Genomic DNA, 18,187 nt, shown 5'->3' with positions numbered 1-18,187 from the left:
CAGATGCTTTTTGCCTACAACTCCCATCAGCCCCAGCCAGCATGGCCAATGGCTGGGGCTGATGGGAGTTGTAGACAAAAAACATCTGAAGAGTTACCCTTGGCCACCCCTGCTCTAGAAGATTACGTCACCACTCCCAATCTCTCCCATCACAGATTACCAATTCCCATGTGAAGCCAATTACCAGACTTCCATTTTCGGTCTTGAGGAGAAGTATCAAAGCTGAAAGATCAATTAACAACACCTGCAAGATAGTTTGGACTCACTGTTCACATTAACACTTGAGAGGAAGCTGGGGGAGGTGCTTTGCTTTGCACTCATGTATTCAGTTAACTGTTTGTATTTCTCAAAAGTGACTGGCTTGTTCTTCAGGAGGGCAAATTATTTAATGGAATACAAATCTGCCGGGGAAGCTTTTTTCTGAAAAGTTTCTGTTGAGGGGACAGGGAGATGTAACCTGGAAAGCTTTGTTCAGGGTATCCCAACCCCCAAAGTAGAACAGAGATGGAGTCCCTGAGTCTGGAAAGTTGATGGGTGAGTGGCTACCATCCCAACATGGATGCCATGAGTTGGAAGAGATCACAAAAGGTTGGAAGGTCAAAATGTTAGGTGGCTCCAAGCCAAACATCCTCTTACGAAAGAGGCAGTGCCTTCCAAATATGTAACCCTCAAGTGTATCCCAATAAAAATTATTTTTGTTGTATTTTATAGTCAGTTTTTTTTTTTAAATCCTTTATGTAACAAAGAGGGGTGTTGGGGAGAAAACGTCTATGTTACAAAATTACTTTTTACTTTTTTTTGCATTTTCTTTTATATTTGCCTGTCTTTAAAAAGTAAAAAATATAGAAAAAGTGAAAACAAAATGGAGGAACAAGAATTCACAAACTTTACAACATATTGAAATTGAGGCTTTCAAACAACATAATTGTCTGTAGACTCCCTCATGTTTTGACATGGATTTTCTATTTTTCACCTGTTTTGTTTTGAATGGCATTGTTTGACGATTATGTCTGGATTTCTTCTGCCTACCTACAGGACTGGCCTCCTGGTTAAAGTGAGAGAGACCCGGGCTCAGATTCTCTTTTTTCCATGAAATGAGCCAGTCATTTTCTCTCAGCTCAGTCTAGGGTCGCCAACCTCCAGGTGGGACCAACTGGAAATGAAATCTCCCAGAACTTATCTCCAAAAAACGGCTGCTTTAGAGAGCTGAATCTGAAAATATATCCTGATGAGGTTTCTCCTTTCCTTAAACCCTGCTTTCCCCAGACCCCACCGCCAAATCCCCAGAAATTTCCCAGCTTGGAAGGGCTATTGGAGAAGAATTAAACCATGTGTTATGACTGGACCAAAATGCACAGAGTAACCAAATAACCATCTGCACCGCCCCAAGAAATAAAGCTATACGACTAAGCGCTGTGAACAAAAACAGGAGATAAATCTAGAATAAGAAGCAGTCTAAAATTTTGTATATAAATCACAATGAAGAAGTAGGATGAGTAGTTCTAAATGTTAGTTTGGATATAGATGTATCCCAATAAAAATTATTTTTCTTGTATTTTATAGACAGCTTTAAAAAAATTTATCTAACAAAGAGGGTTGTTGGGGAGAAAACATTTTCTGTGTTTCACATTACAAAATTTAATATCAATATTACTTTTATTTTAACACTTTTATTTTAAAAACAATGTGAAAGGGATATGGAAGGGGAGAAAGGGGCTATATAGGGAGTATGAAACAATTATTTTTATATGGGATATATTAAAGAGAAAGAATTACTTCTCCCCAACATTCCCTTCATTAGAGTTTAAGATATATTTCTACAATGATTCCATCAATACATATTCTGTATTGCATATTTCATTAATAATATGCACTTGCTAGCAATGTTCCCTCTAAGCTATGGAGTCTTGTGAGCAAAAATTCTACCTTGTGAGCCACTGGCATTAAAGTTGTGAGCTGCTGCATCATCTCGTTTGCTCTGGGGCCAGCTTTCCTGAGCTAACACAAAAATGCGTGAGCTGGAGGGAGAAAATCTGTGCGCTAGCTCACACTAACTCAGCTTACGGGGAACATTGCTTGCTACAGCTTTTCCAAAGGCCGCTGCCGCTCTCTTCTGGTTTTGTAAACCCCGCGGAAGGTGGGGAGCACTGAATGCTCCGCCCCCTCTCGTTTTGATTGGATGAAGCAATTAACCTCCTCCCTGCCGGAATTCTGCCTTCTGATGGATTCAGCCGCGGCTTTAGTGAGCAACCGCTGCTCGCTTTCTTTTCCCGACCCGCCTTTGGGCTTGTGGTTCTCAGCAGTTTCCTGCCAGAAAACTTCAGCGGAGGAGCTGGTTTAAAGCCCTGCTTCTATACTGCGATCAAGCAGGTACTTATTTCGTCCAATAGAGAGGGGGCTGCGATGGGGCTGAAGCGAGGAGCAAACGGAGAAGAAAGCCGCCAGTCCGGCACAGGCAGGGCGGAGGGTAATTTTCAGCGTATTGAAACTTGAATCCCGCCCGCCTCAGCTGGTCGGAGGCTACACTGTATAGTCTGAGCTGGCGTGGTTGGAGCCGGAGGAGAGAGGGAATGGTGAAAGGGCGTTCACACGTGCGTAGTTCTACCCGCGGAAGTGGAGAAGGAAAAGTTCAGGGTTTGGAGTAGCTCGTTTTAACTACACTGATTTCCCATGGGTTGTAATGTTTTGTTGGAGAAACAGAAAATAATTATTTATATATATATATATATATATATATATATATGACACACACACTGTTATTATTAATATTCCTAGGAAGCCAAATTACCCGTGAAATCATAGGTTCTTTTGATGAGTCGATGTTGAGTGCTTAAAAATAGAAATTTGGAACGGAGCTTTTACCTTGTCCCCTGTATCTAACTGGCACATCAAAAGTCTTCTCTCAAATTAATTACCTCTGTTTTTTTGGATCTTGTTTTGTATTTGCACTCTTTATTTTCAGCTTGCAAAGGAACGGATGATTGCAAAGAACAAACAAGAATACCCTGCTTTTTAAAATACCCTTAATGAATTTTGGCCACTGTGTGACACAGAGTGTTGGACTGGGTGGGCCATTGGCCTGATCCAACATGGCTTCTCTTATGTTCTTACTGTTTCTCCCCATACCCAAAAAAGGAATAAACTATTTTAAAATGAGAAAATAATACGATTCAGAGTCCATTTTTGAACAAATTATCAACAGGAGATTTTTCAACTTACCTAAATATGTTCCAACATCAGTTGATGCGTATTATGTTATGGATTAAAAAGGTTCCAATTTTAACAAATAATAACCATATTTCTAATGAGCCCCACAGTGCATAGTGGTAAAGCTGCAGCACTGCAGTCCAAGCTCTGCTCATGACCTGAGTTCGATCCTGGATTCAGGAAGCTGGCTCAAGGTTGACTCAGCCTTCCATCCTTCTGAGGTTGGTAAAATGAGTACCCATCTTGCTAGGGGTAAAGTGTAGATGACTGGGGAAGGCAATGGCAAAACCGGCAAGAAAACATTGTGATGTACCATCACCTCATCAGTAGCGACTTGGTGCTTGCACAGGGGGCTACCTTTAACTTTAACCATATTTCTGCACATTTCTGGACTGGCCATAATTTTTGTGTTTTCAAATGTTTGTAAGTATTTGCTTTTATTTGTAATCAGTTAAAATGTTATTCAACCATTATCTCAGAACTCGGATCATCTGATGCCTCCATGTATAAGACACTATCATTTTAGCTGCAATTATTGTTTCAGCAGAACTTCTTGTTTTTTCATTACAAGTGGGACCTCACATATTAAATAAATTGTTGGAGACAAATTAAAGGCATAGATCAGAACTTTCTCTGTATTTTTTGAACTGTATTCCAGAGCCAGTGTGCTGTATTGGTTAAAGCATCAGAGTAGGATATGAGAGAACCCATATGGGGGAGCCCAGTGGCAGCGCTGAAATGGTCAGGGGCTGTGGCCAGAAGTAGGGGGCAGGGCCCCCACAAGCCCCCTGTGGCTACAGGCCTGATGCTACATAGTCCTGCTCAGTGAAGGTAATTTCTGTCTCCCCCAAAAACAACCCTACTCATGAGGCAAATTCAGGAAAGTAGATCCCCAGGCAGTGTTTGATATTTTAAAAAAATCAAAGCTGTTCTTTACATTTCAGGGAGAGAGAACGAGACATGGCAGCTGGGAGTCTTGTTAAGGAGTTCTGTGAAGAAACAACCTGTTCCATCTGCCTGGAATACTTCAAAGAGCCAGTGACCATTGAGTGTGGGCACAACTTCTGTCAAGCCTGCCTCGCCCAGTGCTGGGCAGAATCTGACACAGGTGCTTCCTGCCCACAGTGCCGAGAAATTTTCCAGCAGAAGAATTTCCGGCAAAACTGGCAGCTGGCGAACCTTGTGGGACTTGTCAAGAAACTTCAGATGGGAAAAGGAGTAGAGGGGGAGCGAGGAGGGTGCAAGACACACCAGGAGCCCCTGAAGCTCTTCTGTATTGATGACCAAGCCCCCATCTGCCTGGTATGCGACCGATCCATGGGGCATCAAAACCACAGAGTGCTTCCTTTGGAGGAGGCTTTCCTCGAGTATAAAGTAAGAAAACATTACCCTAATTTGGGGTGTCTGGATCCATAAAGATGATGCAGAATGTTCTGTCAGGCTTTTGACCAATTAGATTTGTGGAGGAATGGATGGAGTTGTGATTTATTTATGTTATTTGCAATATATATTTCTCACTGGGTCTCAAGGTAATTACACATGGTGGTGGCCTCTTCCCCTTTCTTAATATTACTTCTTGTTTTAAAGTAGACTAATTCTGCCTTGCAAGACAAGCCTGTGACAGGGCTATACTGGCGAAGGAGTAAAACTGCATATATGCTCTCAAAAGCATGCATGTGGATATTCCATGCTTCAGACACAAGGGAATCCTTCCCCGGCCCTCTCTCCCTTTTTCTACCTAAAACCTTGCTGGCATGTCTGAAGACTTCCTCTTGCCCTGCTTTGTAATCCAGTTTCTTTCTCTAGTAATCTAAATATAGATCCAATTAGGCAGTCGTGTTGGTCTGAAGTAGTAGAACAAAATAGGAGTCAATTGCACCTTTAAGTTTTGAATAAAACTAAGTTGGTCTTAAAGGTGCAATTGACTTTTATTTTGTTCATCTAAATATAGGTTACACTGACCAAATTTGCCTGGGAAAATGTTGGTAACGCAATGGTTATGCTGACCAAATTTAGAAATCAAATACAAGTAGAAACTTGAAATTAGTTATTTTGCTTCCTTACGTCCTTCCACCCCATAACCAGTTCCTTCCCACTTGTTTCTCAGGTTAAATAAAATATACTCCTATACTGCGTTCTTTCTGTTAAATTAGAAATCCATTAATGTCAACAGTTACTGCATGTCTTGGACCTGGCAGATTTGGACTTGAGGAAGATGCATTCACTAGGAATCCATTTTTGTTAAGAGATGGAGAACCTCATGCAGGCCAACTTGGGAAGTTTCAGGACCAAATTAACACTACCTGTCTTTGCTTCTCCTTGTCCCATTTCCCCCACTTCTCCTTGTTGACTTTGCCTTGTCCACCCCTCCTTTCGGAGAGAGCCGGTTTGGTGTAGTGGTTAAGTGTGCGGACTCTTATCTGGGAGAACCGGGTTTGATTCCCCACTCCTCCACTTGCATCTGCTGGAATGGCCTTGGGTCAGCCATAGCTCTGGCAGAGATTGTCCTTGAAAGGGCAACTGCTGTGAGAGCCCTCTCCAGCCCCACCCACCTCACAGGGTGACTGTTGTGGGGGAGGAAGGTAAAGGAGATTGTGAGCCGCTCTGAGACTCTTCGGAGTGGAGGGCGGGATATAAATCCAATATCTTCTTCTTCTTCTTCTTCTTTCTCTGTCTCTTGTTTTCCACTATGCTCTACTGTGTTCCCCCATATCCCCCACACTGGTCCCAATCTCTAAGCCCATTTTGAGATTCCCTGCCATACTCTGTATGCTTTAGTTTGTTTTGTGAGGTTGAGTTGGCAATCCAAAACACTGCTGAGGTCTCACAAAGTGGTCTTGTGAGATCATGGACATCACAGTAAATCAGGAAAATACCACAGAGTAGTAAAAACTCTCTGATCCATTCATTATCCAATCAGCCATTATCTTTATACTAATAGCAAAGTTAGCCAAATCTGAGGCTACTTAAGTACAGCATCTGGAGCTGTAAGTAAGGCAGATCTTTATACAAATCTGAAAAGTGCTGCTGGTTTGCAGAAAAACCTGAAATCTAAAAATAAATAAATAAAAATACATAGGGGGTTTAAAAATCCCCAAATGATAAAATTAGCACCTGTAGCTTTAAGAAATGGAAGCATCAGTGGCTGTTGCTAGGCAACCCTATCTTTCCAGGTTGTTCTGTGATTAAAAAGGCAGGAGAGTTGTACAGGATCCTTTCCAGGGCAGTTTTGGCCTTTGAGGGAGGACTTATTGGGATTGTGCCTGACTAGGGTTGCTGGCTTTATAGGCTGGGAAATTCCTTGAGATTTTGGGGTAGACCATGAGGAGGGGATGGAGTTCAGCAGGATGTAATGCCGTAAAGAGTTCTCTCTCCAAAGCATTTTCTCCATGGGGACAGATCTCTATAGTGTGGAGATCAGTTGTAATTCCAGGAGTTCTCCAGGCTCCATCTTGAGGTTGGCTCCCTAGGCCTGACAGTAACCCCTGGGTGACTGGATACCATTTAGTCAACAGCCACCCTGTGAAAGCCAGTGTGGTGTGTAGCAGTTAGAGCATCAAAGTAGGGTCTGGGAGACCCAGGTTTGAATCCCCATCTCTCTGTGGAAATTCCCTGGGTGATTTGGGGCCAGTCACCTTCCTTTAGCCTAACCTACCTCATAGGGGTGTTGTGAGGATAAAAAGGAGGACAGGATAATAATTTGGAGATAGGTGGAGTATAAATTAAGTAAGTAAATCAATAGTAAAGAGATAATAAATATAATGGACAATGGGAGGTAGATAAAATGTAGATTGGTGAATGGTTGAGAAGAAGTTGGGGCAGAGAATATAAGGGTTGCTAGGAGGAGGGAAAAGGAAATAATGTGGGGAGGGGAATAAGGGGAAAGTGAGGTGCCCCCTTAAGTCCTTGAAGGCTCCCTATCATGAAATTAGACCTGGCCCAGTGGCTGGCATCACATAACTGAGCCATAGTTGCCATAGGGAAGGGAAAGCTAAAGACAGAGGGGCAGATAGGTAAGTTGGCAGATTGGTGGTAAGAGAAAGAAGCAAGAAAGGGGGCTTTCATAGAAAGGAAAGAGGAAATAGTGAGGCAAGGGAAGTGATATGCCTTGTGCAAGTCTGTGCAGGTTCATGTTTGTATAGTCCCAGGGTAGCCAAACTTGCTTAACATAAGAACCACATAGAATAAACGTCAGATGTTTGAGAGTTGCAAGACGAAGAAAGGAAGGCAGGCAAATAGGTGGGAGAGGTAGAGGTGGAAATAAAACAACTTTAAATGCATTTTCCAAGCTGCCATCTTGCTTGGCTTGGATAAGTGAGTTAAAGAGAAAAATGCCTTCTCCAAGCCAGCTCATGGAGTGGTGTGTGTGTTGCAGTTTGGACACCCCTGGTATAGTCTAATAGCCAAGTTGGCCAAGCCAGGAGATGCTTAACTTCAGTGACTGGAGCTGTGAATGGGAAAGATAGCTCTTCCTACAAACCTGAAAAATGTCCCACGTTTGCAGAAAAATGTGAATTTTTTTTCCTACATTGAGGGGCTTTTAAAAACTCCAAAATTATAAAAGGAGCATCTGTAACTTTAACAAATGGATTCCTTTAGTGGCTGCTGCTAGGTAACCACAGGCTTGGTTCTGTCAGTAAAAAAAAGGAGCAGGGGACAGGATACTTTCTAGGCCTCTTTTTGGTCTTTGAGGGAGGACTGATTGGGGCCAGGCCTGGCTAGGTTTGCCATCTCCAGATTGGGAAATTCCTAGAGATTTTGTGGTAGAGTCTGAGGGGGGGTTGAATTTGGGGGAGAGAGAGCCTTCAGCTAGATATAATGCCATATAGAGTCCAAAGCAGCTGTTTTCCCCAGGGGAACAGATCTCTGACTTCTGGAATTTAGTTGTAATTTTGGGAGATCTCCAGGCCTCACCTAGGGGTTGGCAAGTCTAGGCCTAGAACAAATCTCTGGTGACGTGCTATCCCCCAACTTGCATGACTCAACTAGGCATGACTGCTTTTTAATGTTCAACAGCAGCCAATCTATGATAGCCAGTGGGGTACAGCAGTTAGAGCTTCAGAGGAGACTCTGGAAGACCCATTTTGCGGTGGACCCTCCCTGGATGATTTCAGACCAGTCCTGTACTTTCAGCCTAACCTACCTGAAAGGGCTGCTGTGAAGATAAAAAGCAGGAAAATAAGTTGCTTGGACTTCACTGAGAAAATTGGTAAAATTATGTAAATAAATAATATAGCTGAAGATGCAGAATCAGTTGCAGAATAGGTTGGTGAGAAGTAGTTAATGGGGCAGGTAAAGGGGAGAGGATATGGGGGTTGTCAGGGGAAGGAGGAAACTGTGCGGAGGACAATACGGGGGAAAGTGAAGTGCCACTCCACAAGCCCTTGAGGGTTCCCTACTATACAAGTGTGTCTGGCCCAGTGGCCAGCCCTACACAACTGGGCTGCAGGTTTCCTAAATAGAGGCTGCAGGCAGAGCTAAAGACAGAAGGGCAGATAAAGGTAGTTGGCTGTTTTGTGGGAAGGAGATAGGGTTCCCAACTCCAGGTTAGGAAATTCCTGGAACATTGAGAGCGGAGCCTGGGAGTGTTCAGTTTGAGGAGGGGAATAACCTCAGAAGGCTATAATGCCATAGACGCTACCCTCCAAAGCAGCCATTTCTTCTAGGAGCATTAGGTTTGGCAATCTCCAGGAGGGGTGGAGAACACTTGGAATTACAACTGCTCTCCAGATAACAGAGATGCATTTCCATGGAGGAAATGACTGCTTTGGAGGCTGGACTCTCTGGCATTATATCCTGCTGAGGTTCTCCAGAAATGTCCCAACCTGGAACTGGCAACCCTAAGAGGAACTGATTTCTGTAGCTGAGAGATCTGTTGCAATTCTAAGAGATCTCCAGGTTGGAAACCATGCAAGGAGAGAAACAAGCAGGAAAAGGGGAAAGGAGGCAGAGAGGAAATAGTGGGAGTGGGTGGGAAATGAGATGCTTCCCCCAAGTCCTTACAGGTTCTCAGTTGTTACTTTCTAAGGAAGCCCTTAATTGTTGTTAATAGTTAATATTTGTTTTTCCTGTTTCTGCAGAAAGAGATTCAGACTGAGCTGCAATCTCTGGAGCAAGAGAGGAGAAAGCTTAAGAAACAAAAAATGGCCGATGATCGGAGAAGTCGAAAATTTTTGGTAGGTATAAAAACCACCTGCGTTGTGGTTGGGCATTGAGTGGAAAAGTCCTTGAGTCTTAAGGCCATGAGACATTAGAGATGGATTGATTGATTTTATGTCCCACCCTCTTTGCCAGAGCAGGCTCAGGGCGGCTTACAAAGCCAACTGGTGTCAATTAGAACAATAAAACCATTAAAACATTACAATAAAACATTATAAAGTGCATCTATGATAGCAGGATGCAGCAGGTCATCTTTGTATCTTTAACTGTCCTCCAAGTAAGATTAAATCTAAGGTTCTGGCTCCAAGGTGGGAATCCGGTGCAGTCTAGGCGATCTCTAAATTTAAGAGTCAAAGGCTTGGTGGAAGAGCTCTGTCTTACAGACCCAGTGGAACTGTAGATGATCCCGCAGGGCCCCTAATGTCCTCAAGGAGTTCATTCCACCATCATGGAGCTGTGACCTAGAAGATCCTTGCTCTAGTTGTGGCCAACCTGGCAATCTCTAGGTCTGACTCTGAAAGAAGATTTTGAAACCCTGACCATAGTCCTCTCTGGGGAATACTCTGTACTGGAAGTGGTTTCCCTGGTAGTACAAACGGAGGAACTGTCTAGAATCTGGATGCACAGGGGCATGAAAGTAGGCCTCTAGCAGCACTTGCAGGATGTGCTGTAGGGATTCCACCTGGAACTTCTGGGGGTTTTTTTTCACCCAGTTGTTGAGCCTCTTCAGGTTTAGCACTGGTCTCTATTCCTTGGATCACTTGGGAACCACAAAGAGAGCTGAGTTGACCCCTTTAAACTTTTGAGCTATACGGACCTCCTCTATTGAATCTATTTGGGCCAAGGATGACATGGCTCAACAGGAGTCTTCTTTCCCGGGATTGGAGCTGAGGATGACATAAAGTGGTGTGGGGATGTGTGTGTCAGGTAGTCAGGCAGAATGCTTTGGGCAGGGGCGGGGGGTTCTTTTCCTAAAGTACACTAGTCTCTGCTGTCTCTGGAATGAGATCGAAAGGACCAGAACCCTCTGTAGTCCTTTGCATCTCTTCTCCATCCTGATGGCCTGAAGGTGCAATAGGGCTGATTTGGAGTCCCTCTCACTGCTGGCTGATGATGGCCCAGAACAGCTTACACAGTTCTCCTTTTCTTCATTTGGTCCATTTGGAATTCACTGCCACAGGAAGTGGTGGCTACAAGCATAGCCAGCTTCAAGAGGGGATTGGATAAGCATATAGAGCAGAGGTCCATCAGTGGCTAGTAGCCACAGCGTATCGTTGGACTCTGTGTCTGGGGCAGTGATGCTCTGTATTCTTGGTGCTTGGGGGGGGCACAGTGGGAGGGCTTCTAGCCCCACTAGTGGACCTCTTGATGGCACTTGGGTTTTTTGGCCACTGTGTGACACAGAGTGTTGGACTGGATGGGCCATTGGCCTGATCCAACATGGCTTCTCTTATGTTCTTACAACAGCCCTGTGAGGCACTTCTAAAGGATCGCCTGTAACTTTATAAATGAATGGACCCTGCGACACTGTGTTGCACCTGTAAATAATTTGGCCTCTTTCCTGAACCCTTAGAATAAATAAAATTTACTGATCTTTTCCTGTTTTCCTCATGAGTGCAGAATATGCTCCATTCAGAAGGCGCTCAAGTTAAGTTTGTTAGGTGGAGATCTGGGGTGGAGACCACACTAGTCAAGCTTCACATCACTCTGCCTCTTTTTCGGCATCAGTTAAGACCCCCAGCCTTAATTGACTATTAAAAATCCTGTCTTTAGTAGTGAAAACTTGCTGTCATATGATGATTCCAATTTGGGGCCACACCTGATTTGCCTTCCTGAAATGACTTGCCCCTTTCTGAATTTCCGTTGGCTTCCTGCAGATACAGTTAGCAGCAGAGAAGCAGAGGACCAAGTCAGCCTTTCAGCAGTTGCACAATTACCTTGGGAGGGAAGAGCACCTCAGGCTATCCCTACTAGAAGAGATGGAGAAAGAGATGGCGAAGAGGGACAAAGAAAATCACACTAGATTCTTGCAGGAGGTTTCTCATCTCAGTCGCCTGATCATAGAGATGAAGGAGAAGTTCGAACAGTCAGAAAATGAATTTTTACAGGTGAGAAACTAAAATCATATGAGGGAAGGTAGAAAAAGCTCAGAATAGGAATAAAAAAAGCCCAGTACTAAGAATGTCAGTTGGGTCTCATGGGGGGAGGGAAAAAAAACTACGTTGCAGTAGAATGGCAAGAAACCCAGTGAGTTTTCTGTCTGTGTTAATGAAGACCCACTTCTTTCTCTTTCTCTTTCAGGATCCCAAAACTATTCTGAGCAGGTACGTGGCTTTTTATCAGTCCCCTTTCTGCTTCATCTGCTGTCGAATAACTCCAGTTCCTTTAAAAAATTGTTTTGACAGAATCGTCCCATAAATGCTTTGAGGTGTCACTTGCAAGTTTTCTTCCAGTGGAGAAAGTGAAGGATTCTGAAATATTTCCTGAACATTGTAGGATCTTCCCCCCTTCATGGTCTGACATCCGCAAAGTTCTAAGGAGAGGCATGGGGTCTTGAACCTCCCTTTGGTCACAGGTGGAGAATGTGACCGAAGGAGTAAGCTGATTAATATTGAACCTAGCCAATGGATGATTAGCCATCTTGTACTAGCAGTGACTTTCCAAGTTCTCAGGTGAGGGCTTTTCCCAGCCCCTCCTCACTACAATGCTTTTAAAAGGGATTGGCAGGAGTTAAATGTGAGATGTGAATGAATGAATAAATAAATGCCCACTACAGGCTCAGTTGGTGAGATGTGCTGCATGGTTTCAAGGCTGACCTAGTCTGGATTGAAAATTTTCCTCCCCTGCCTCATACTGAGACCCTGGAACAAGATTCTCTGAGGCAGTGCCAGTGAGTTCAACCTGGGTTTGGTTCAGAAGACTCTTCAGCAGCACATACCTTAAAGCATGATTCGGCTACCGGTGTAGCTCAGTCCTGAATAAAAACCAAAATTTTTTGGATTTTATTTGGGTATATTCAGCTATAACGAACCAGCCGAGGCGGAACATTGCAGAGCTCTCAGCTGCCACTGGCTTGGCTGATGCTCTTTAAACCAAGCTGCAAGAAGGAGGCAGCTCTGAATCAGCCCGGGGCAGTGAGAGCTGAGAGTTCCACACCACCTCAGCTGGGGCTGGTTCTGGGGCTAGTTCCTCTTGCAGCTTCATAAGCTGCCTCAGTAAACCGCCTCCCTGCCTGATCCTTTCCCAGTCAGGTCTGTGTGTGGCAAAAGAGAGAGAGACCTCCTTGCCACACAAAGATACTGGGGATAGCTTCTTCTGCAGTGCAGTTGAACTTCACAAGAAGCCATCCGGATTTTTCTGTTCGGGGCTATTGGCCCTGAAAAATTCTGGATCCTAATACTATACCAGTATTGGGATCCGGTATTTTTCAGAAAGAGAGAGAAATTTGGGGGGGGGGGGGTGTCTTGCACACCCCTACTCTTCATAGTTTTTCTGCTTGACCCACTCTATCCTATCAAGACTGTCAAAGGAATTATATGTGAGGAGGGACTGCAGGAAAAGCTGCCTGAATCTTTCCCTTTGCTTGACTCAGTTTCACCCTTATCGCAAAAACTGTCTGGTGGAGGGTTCTCTCCATGCAAGAATGAAATTGACTGGAAGAGCTCCAGCCTTGAAAGGACTGGCTAAGGGGCCTCTTGGTGATTAACTGTCCTTTTGAATAAAGGCCCATTCAGGCTCTGTGCTTGAAATCAACGCAAGGTTGCTTTTGGAATCCTCTCTTTTTCTCATCAGATATGTGAAGGAGCCAGAGAGACAGCTGCTGGAACCTCCTGTGGAGCTGGAGGAAGCTCTCAGAACTTACTCTCAGAAAACTCCTATCTTGCAACAGGCTCTGGCCAAATCCCAAGGTACTGAAGTGGGAGTGGGGGTTAAATGTGAATTTGAGGCTGCTTAGCCTTCTGGGTTTGTTAATAGTGAAGTCTGTTCCTTATCAAAGAGTCTGTTCCTTTTTGCTTCTGGTTGGTTAAGATAAGACAAAACCTTGGGAGACTTTTCACAAGTGCTTTTTCTGTGTTCAGGGCCCCCAAGTCCTTTTGCAGGGTTTATACACAATAACAATTTGGTGGGAGGAAGGGCTCAATGTTGTTATTTGAGGGTGCCTTGTCAGCCCAGAGTATAGAATGAGATCTCTCAAAACCATCTTGTGAGATATTGGCCACAATTGTTGGCCAAAGCAGCCTCTCAGAATTCCAAAGGAGATGGGTGTGAGGTATGGAGTGCTTGGAAGAAGGATGATTACTTGTCGGAGATGCTTCAGGCTGATCCTGCATGGAGCAGGGGGTTGGACTAGATGGTCTGTATGGCCCCTTCCAACTCTATGATTCTATGATAAGGAGAATCCAAAGAAAGGACATTGGCGTTTTTCTCCCTGGAGAGGGAGAAGCTAGGAGAGATAGCAGGGAACATGGTGGAGAACATGAGAGAGGTGAAGAGATGTGGGAAACAGGAGCAGGGGAGGAGAGGGGAGGAAAGCAGAATATGGCCAAGGGGGTGATATGGAACATCCCATCCTGTGTGATTCCTTGTAGATCCCTTTCTTGTAATTCCTAGCTTTTGTGCAGTGGAATCTGGTCTCAGCAATGTTTGGTGTTATGGTGGCTCTTCATCCTTCCTCAGCCTTCTCATCAATACTTACTGGCTGCCACTGCTCTTCCCCATTTGAGGAGAAGATCCATTTATGTAGGTTTTCTTCATTTCAAACTGGCATAGCGTGCAGTGTCACAGAGCAAGACAGCAGTATACCACAGTAATATCTTTTTTTAAAAAAATAGAAAAGGTTTTATGGAGGGCTAGAGGTGGAGTGGAAGGAACTGTCATGACTGGTGTCGTGTCCTATCTCCACTGGACGAGAAGGGAAACCAGCCTCAAAGCTGCCCCTGCTGTGATTGTAGAGTGAAACTGGCAAATGAGATTAATTCAGTTCTAAGCGAACGATGAGAGGTAACTCTGTGATGGAGCAGGGGAGAAGAGGTTTGGAGGTGAGATGGGTGCAGATGCAATTGCAAACCACACCTCTGGGCCAGAATAGTGTTGTCCTAGTGAATGTCTGAAAGAGCTCCACTATTAAAATAGATTCTTTGGAAGAACACTAGTGGTGAACATAAGAATACAAAGATTTTAGAGGAACATCTGGTTCCTTAGGAATGCATGGGTGAGTGACAGATGCCAGTACTGGAAAATCAGAACTGATTCAGAAGAATCAAAGGCTGATCTAATTTTCTCCTCGGTAGTCTGATAGCCGTTATTCACTACACAGTCCAAGTTTAGACAATGGATGTTGACACAACATGCTCTCCAAGCCATAGGTGCGTGAAATGATGTTGTTCTTTGTACAATGGTCTTAGTAAATTTGCCCTTCATTTCTCTACCTAACAGAGTCTCTGGAATGTACACTGGATGAAGTATTGCACAAAGGTAGATATCTGCATGGGGCTAAAAGAAAAGGGCTGCTTTTGGAGGGAAGGGAAAGTTCAACAGAAGCTCTTTTTTCAAACATTCAGCACAGCTGTATTAGATGCTTACCCACAACTGGGAGAGGCCGTCAGCTTTCCCTGCCAGCAGACTCTCACAGGAAATGGGAGATCTTAAGGGTCAGGATAATTTGTCAGAATAAGGGAATGACTGGTGGAAGAGAGTCGGTGTAGTGCCTTAGGGCCAAAGCAAATGCCCAAACAGATCTTCCCGTTTAGTTCTCTAATCACTATCTGTAAAGGTAGGCTGCCCTCACCTGGATGGGCCAGGCTAGCCTGATCTCATCGGGTTTCAAAAGCTAATCAGAGCTGGTCTTGGTTAGTATTGGAGAAGAGATCACCAAGGAGGTCCAGGGTTGCAATGCAGAGGCAGGCAATGGCACCTCTGAATGTCTCTTACCTTCAGAATTCAGCAGGCTTGCAGTAGGTCAGCTGGGACTTGATGGCAAAAAAAAAAGTTGACTGCCGTGCAGTGGATCCATTCACACAGGAGTTGTGGCGTTGGGGAGAATGTTTTTCTCTCCCACTTCAGCTCAAGGATCAGGAATCTTACAGGTGCTGTGACCCTAACGGTATAAGTTGAGATTTGCTCTTCAGCCACTGTATTAGATGTTTACACAGCTGAGGTGCAAAATGGGCCTCATAAGAACATAAGAGAAGCCATGTTGGATCAGGCCAATGGCCCATCCAGTCCAACACTCTGTGTCACACAGTGGCCAAAAAACCCCCCTAAGTGCCATCTAGAGGTCCACCAGTGGGGCTAGAAGTCCTTCCACTGTGCCCCTCCCAAGCACCAGAATACAGAGCATCACTGCCCCAGACAGAGAGTTCCAACGATAAGCTGTGGCTAATAGCCACTGATGGACCTCTGCTCCATATGCTTATCCATTCCCCTCTTGAAGCTGTCTGTGCTTGTAGCCGCCACCACCTCCTGTGGCAGTGAATTCCTCAAGCACCTTCATCAGACAGTGCAGTCTTCTTCTTGTGGGAGTGATTTTTCTTCTCTTTCCTGGGCCTGCAGAAAGTCTACCTTTTCAGTGCATTACATTAAGTCTTTCACTGATGCACTCCTCCGTTAAGCTATCCCCTCTTCCCCCTCTTTTTCTGCAGTGAATGTGACTCTGGATCCAAAGACGGCTCATCCCCAACTCATCGTGTCCTCAGATATGAAGAGTGTGAGATGGGGAAGGCAAACCCTTCCTGACAACCCTGGGCGATTTGATACTCTACAAAGTGTGCTAGGCCGTGAGAAATTCACCTCAGGAAGACACTGTTGGGAGGTGGAAGTGGGGAATGGACAGGGAGAGTGGGCTGTGGGTATCGCTAGAGAGTCTGTGAAGAGGAAGGGCAGTGTCACCCTTAATCCTGATGAAGGATTCTGGATTGTGAAGACAGAATGCTTTTATAGACACAATTTTCTATGGCGGATGTCTGCTTTGACTTCCCCTCAGTCAGTCACTTTATCTGCCAGCATTCCACAAAAAATCCAGGTGTCCCTGGACTATGAAGAAGGTTGTGTGGAATTTTTTTCTGCTGAGACAAAGCAAAGACTCTTTGCTTTCCCTTCAGCCTCATTCTCTGGAGAGGCACTCCGTCCCTTTTTCTTACTTTCCTCCTTAGTCTCATTCAAATGTTGCTCTTGAAGGGAATCTTCACCATGGAAAGAAGTGACATTTTTAGCCATTTCTCTCTAGCTGCAAGAGAGCCAGATGAGTGTTTACAGTCTTAATGAGTTTCAACAGAACTTCTGGTTCCCGTTTGCAGACCACAGAATTTTGCATCTGCAGGCCTAGTGGGGCTAAGAAGGTCTAGCATCTCTGCACAAACTCCCCATAGAAATTGGGTTTGGGGTCTCTCCTTTTGTTGCAGTGCTTTATAACAATAGCATTCTCTTCTGAAAAATTGGGGGAGGGCAGAATGCTATATGTGCCTGATGGGGCTTTTTTTGCCCTTAAATGTCTTTGTGGTGTGTGACAATTCAACCTCTTATGTAAGTGGCATTGTTTTTAATGGGCATAGTGGTTTCCAAATCTAGTTTGGGGGGGGTGTCAGAGATTAAGAGGAGACATGGCCTAAAATGGGGGGGGGGGGGATAGAAATGCAAGGAGATCAGGCCATCTGTGGAAGCAAATTCCCAGCTGCCTAAGCAGCACAGTTCTCCTTGAAACTTTCACACAATGTTCTTAAAAGGGAGGCTTTCCTCTCTTGCTCTTATTTATTCATATTTATTCAATTAAATACTTGTGTTTCTCAAAAGTGACTGGCTTGTTCTTCAGGAGAGCAAATTATTTAATGGGAAAAAATCTGGTGGGGAAGTTTTCCTCTTTTAAAGTTTATTCTGGTGGGAAAGCTTTCCTCTTTAAAGTTTCTTCTGAAGGGATAGGGAGGTGTAACCTAGAGAGGTTTGCTCAGGATATCGCCACCCCTGAAACAGAACGAAGACAGGAGTCCCTAAGTCTGGAAGTTCGAAGGGTTGAGTGGCTACCATCGCAACGTGGCTGCTGTGGGATGGGATAGATCACAAAAGGTTGGAAGGTCAACAAGATGTCAGGCAGCTCCAAGCCAAACAGTGCCTTCCAGATATGTAACCCTCATGAGCTCTTCTTTAAAAAACAAAAACTGTAACTATAAAAAAAACAAAAACTATATTTCAGAAGAAGACTGCAGATTTATACCCTGCCCTTTTCTCTGAATCAAAGACTCGGAGTGGCTTACCATCTCCTATATCTTCTCCCCCCACAACAGACACTCTGTGAGGTGGGAGGGGCTGAGAGGGCTCTCACAGCAGCTGCCCTTTCAAGGACAACTCCTGAGAGAGCTATGGCTAACCTAAGGCCATTCCAGCAGCTGTAAGTGAAGGAGTGGGGAATCAAATCCAGTTCTCCCAGATAAGAGTCCACACACTTAACCACTACACCAAACTGGCTCTCATTCTAGAATTCATTCTAGAATTAAGATCCAGTCTTGACTCCTAGCTTTATTCTCCTAAGAGAGAGACTGTCATATTGAAAGCATAAGTTAAATGGAATGGCAAATGAAGGAAGTGAGGCGACATTCCCACAATTCTCCATTGTGACTTCCCCATACATGACCACATCCTCAAAGATCACCAGCCTCTGTAAAAACAGTGAGACGCTCATCTGAGCTCTATGTTTTATGAAGAAATTGATCTGATTCTATGACCAAGCAGGCTGGTTCTATTTGGAGTATGCAAGAAATCCCATAGCTCCATTTCCTGGGACAGAAACTGCATTTTCACTGATAGGTGTGTGGGTTGAGGAGAATATGTA

General features: G+C 44.5%; 1 protein-coding gene across 1 annotated transcript in view; it reads left to right on the top strand.

Moving 5' to 3' along the window:
- LOC132571936 (uncharacterized) overlaps window positions 1-17,153 on the top strand; it is a 40,398-nt gene extending 23,245 nt beyond the window's left edge. The window contains exons 9-16 of the mRNA XM_060238728.1: window positions 156-213; window positions 4,152-4,581; window positions 9,288-9,383; window positions 11,244-11,474; window positions 11,668-11,690; window positions 13,159-13,274; window positions 14,803-14,841; window positions 16,008-17,153. Coding sequence (XP_060094711.1) covers window positions 156-213; window positions 4,152-4,581; window positions 9,288-9,383; window positions 11,244-11,474; window positions 11,668-11,690; window positions 13,159-13,274; window positions 14,803-14,841; window positions 16,008-16,540 — 1,526 coding nt within the window. The 3' untranslated portion in view covers window positions 16,541-17,153. The remainder of the gene's footprint in view (window positions 1-155; window positions 214-4,151; window positions 4,582-9,287; window positions 9,384-11,243; window positions 11,475-11,667; window positions 11,691-13,158; window positions 13,275-14,802; window positions 14,842-16,007) is intronic.
- The last annotated feature ends 1,034 nt before the right edge of the window (window positions 17,154-18,187 follow it).

This window comes from Heteronotia binoei, chromosome 5 (assembly GCF_032191835.1).
Source record: "Heteronotia binoei isolate CCM8104 ecotype False Entrance Well chromosome 5, APGP_CSIRO_Hbin_v1, whole genome shotgun sequence".
NCBI classification, from domain to species: Eukaryota; Metazoa; Chordata; class Lepidosauria; order Squamata; family Gekkonidae; genus Heteronotia; species Heteronotia binoei.
The sequence above is the reverse complement of the archived record's forward strand: the minus strand, read 5'-3'. Positions and strand labels throughout refer to the sequence as shown.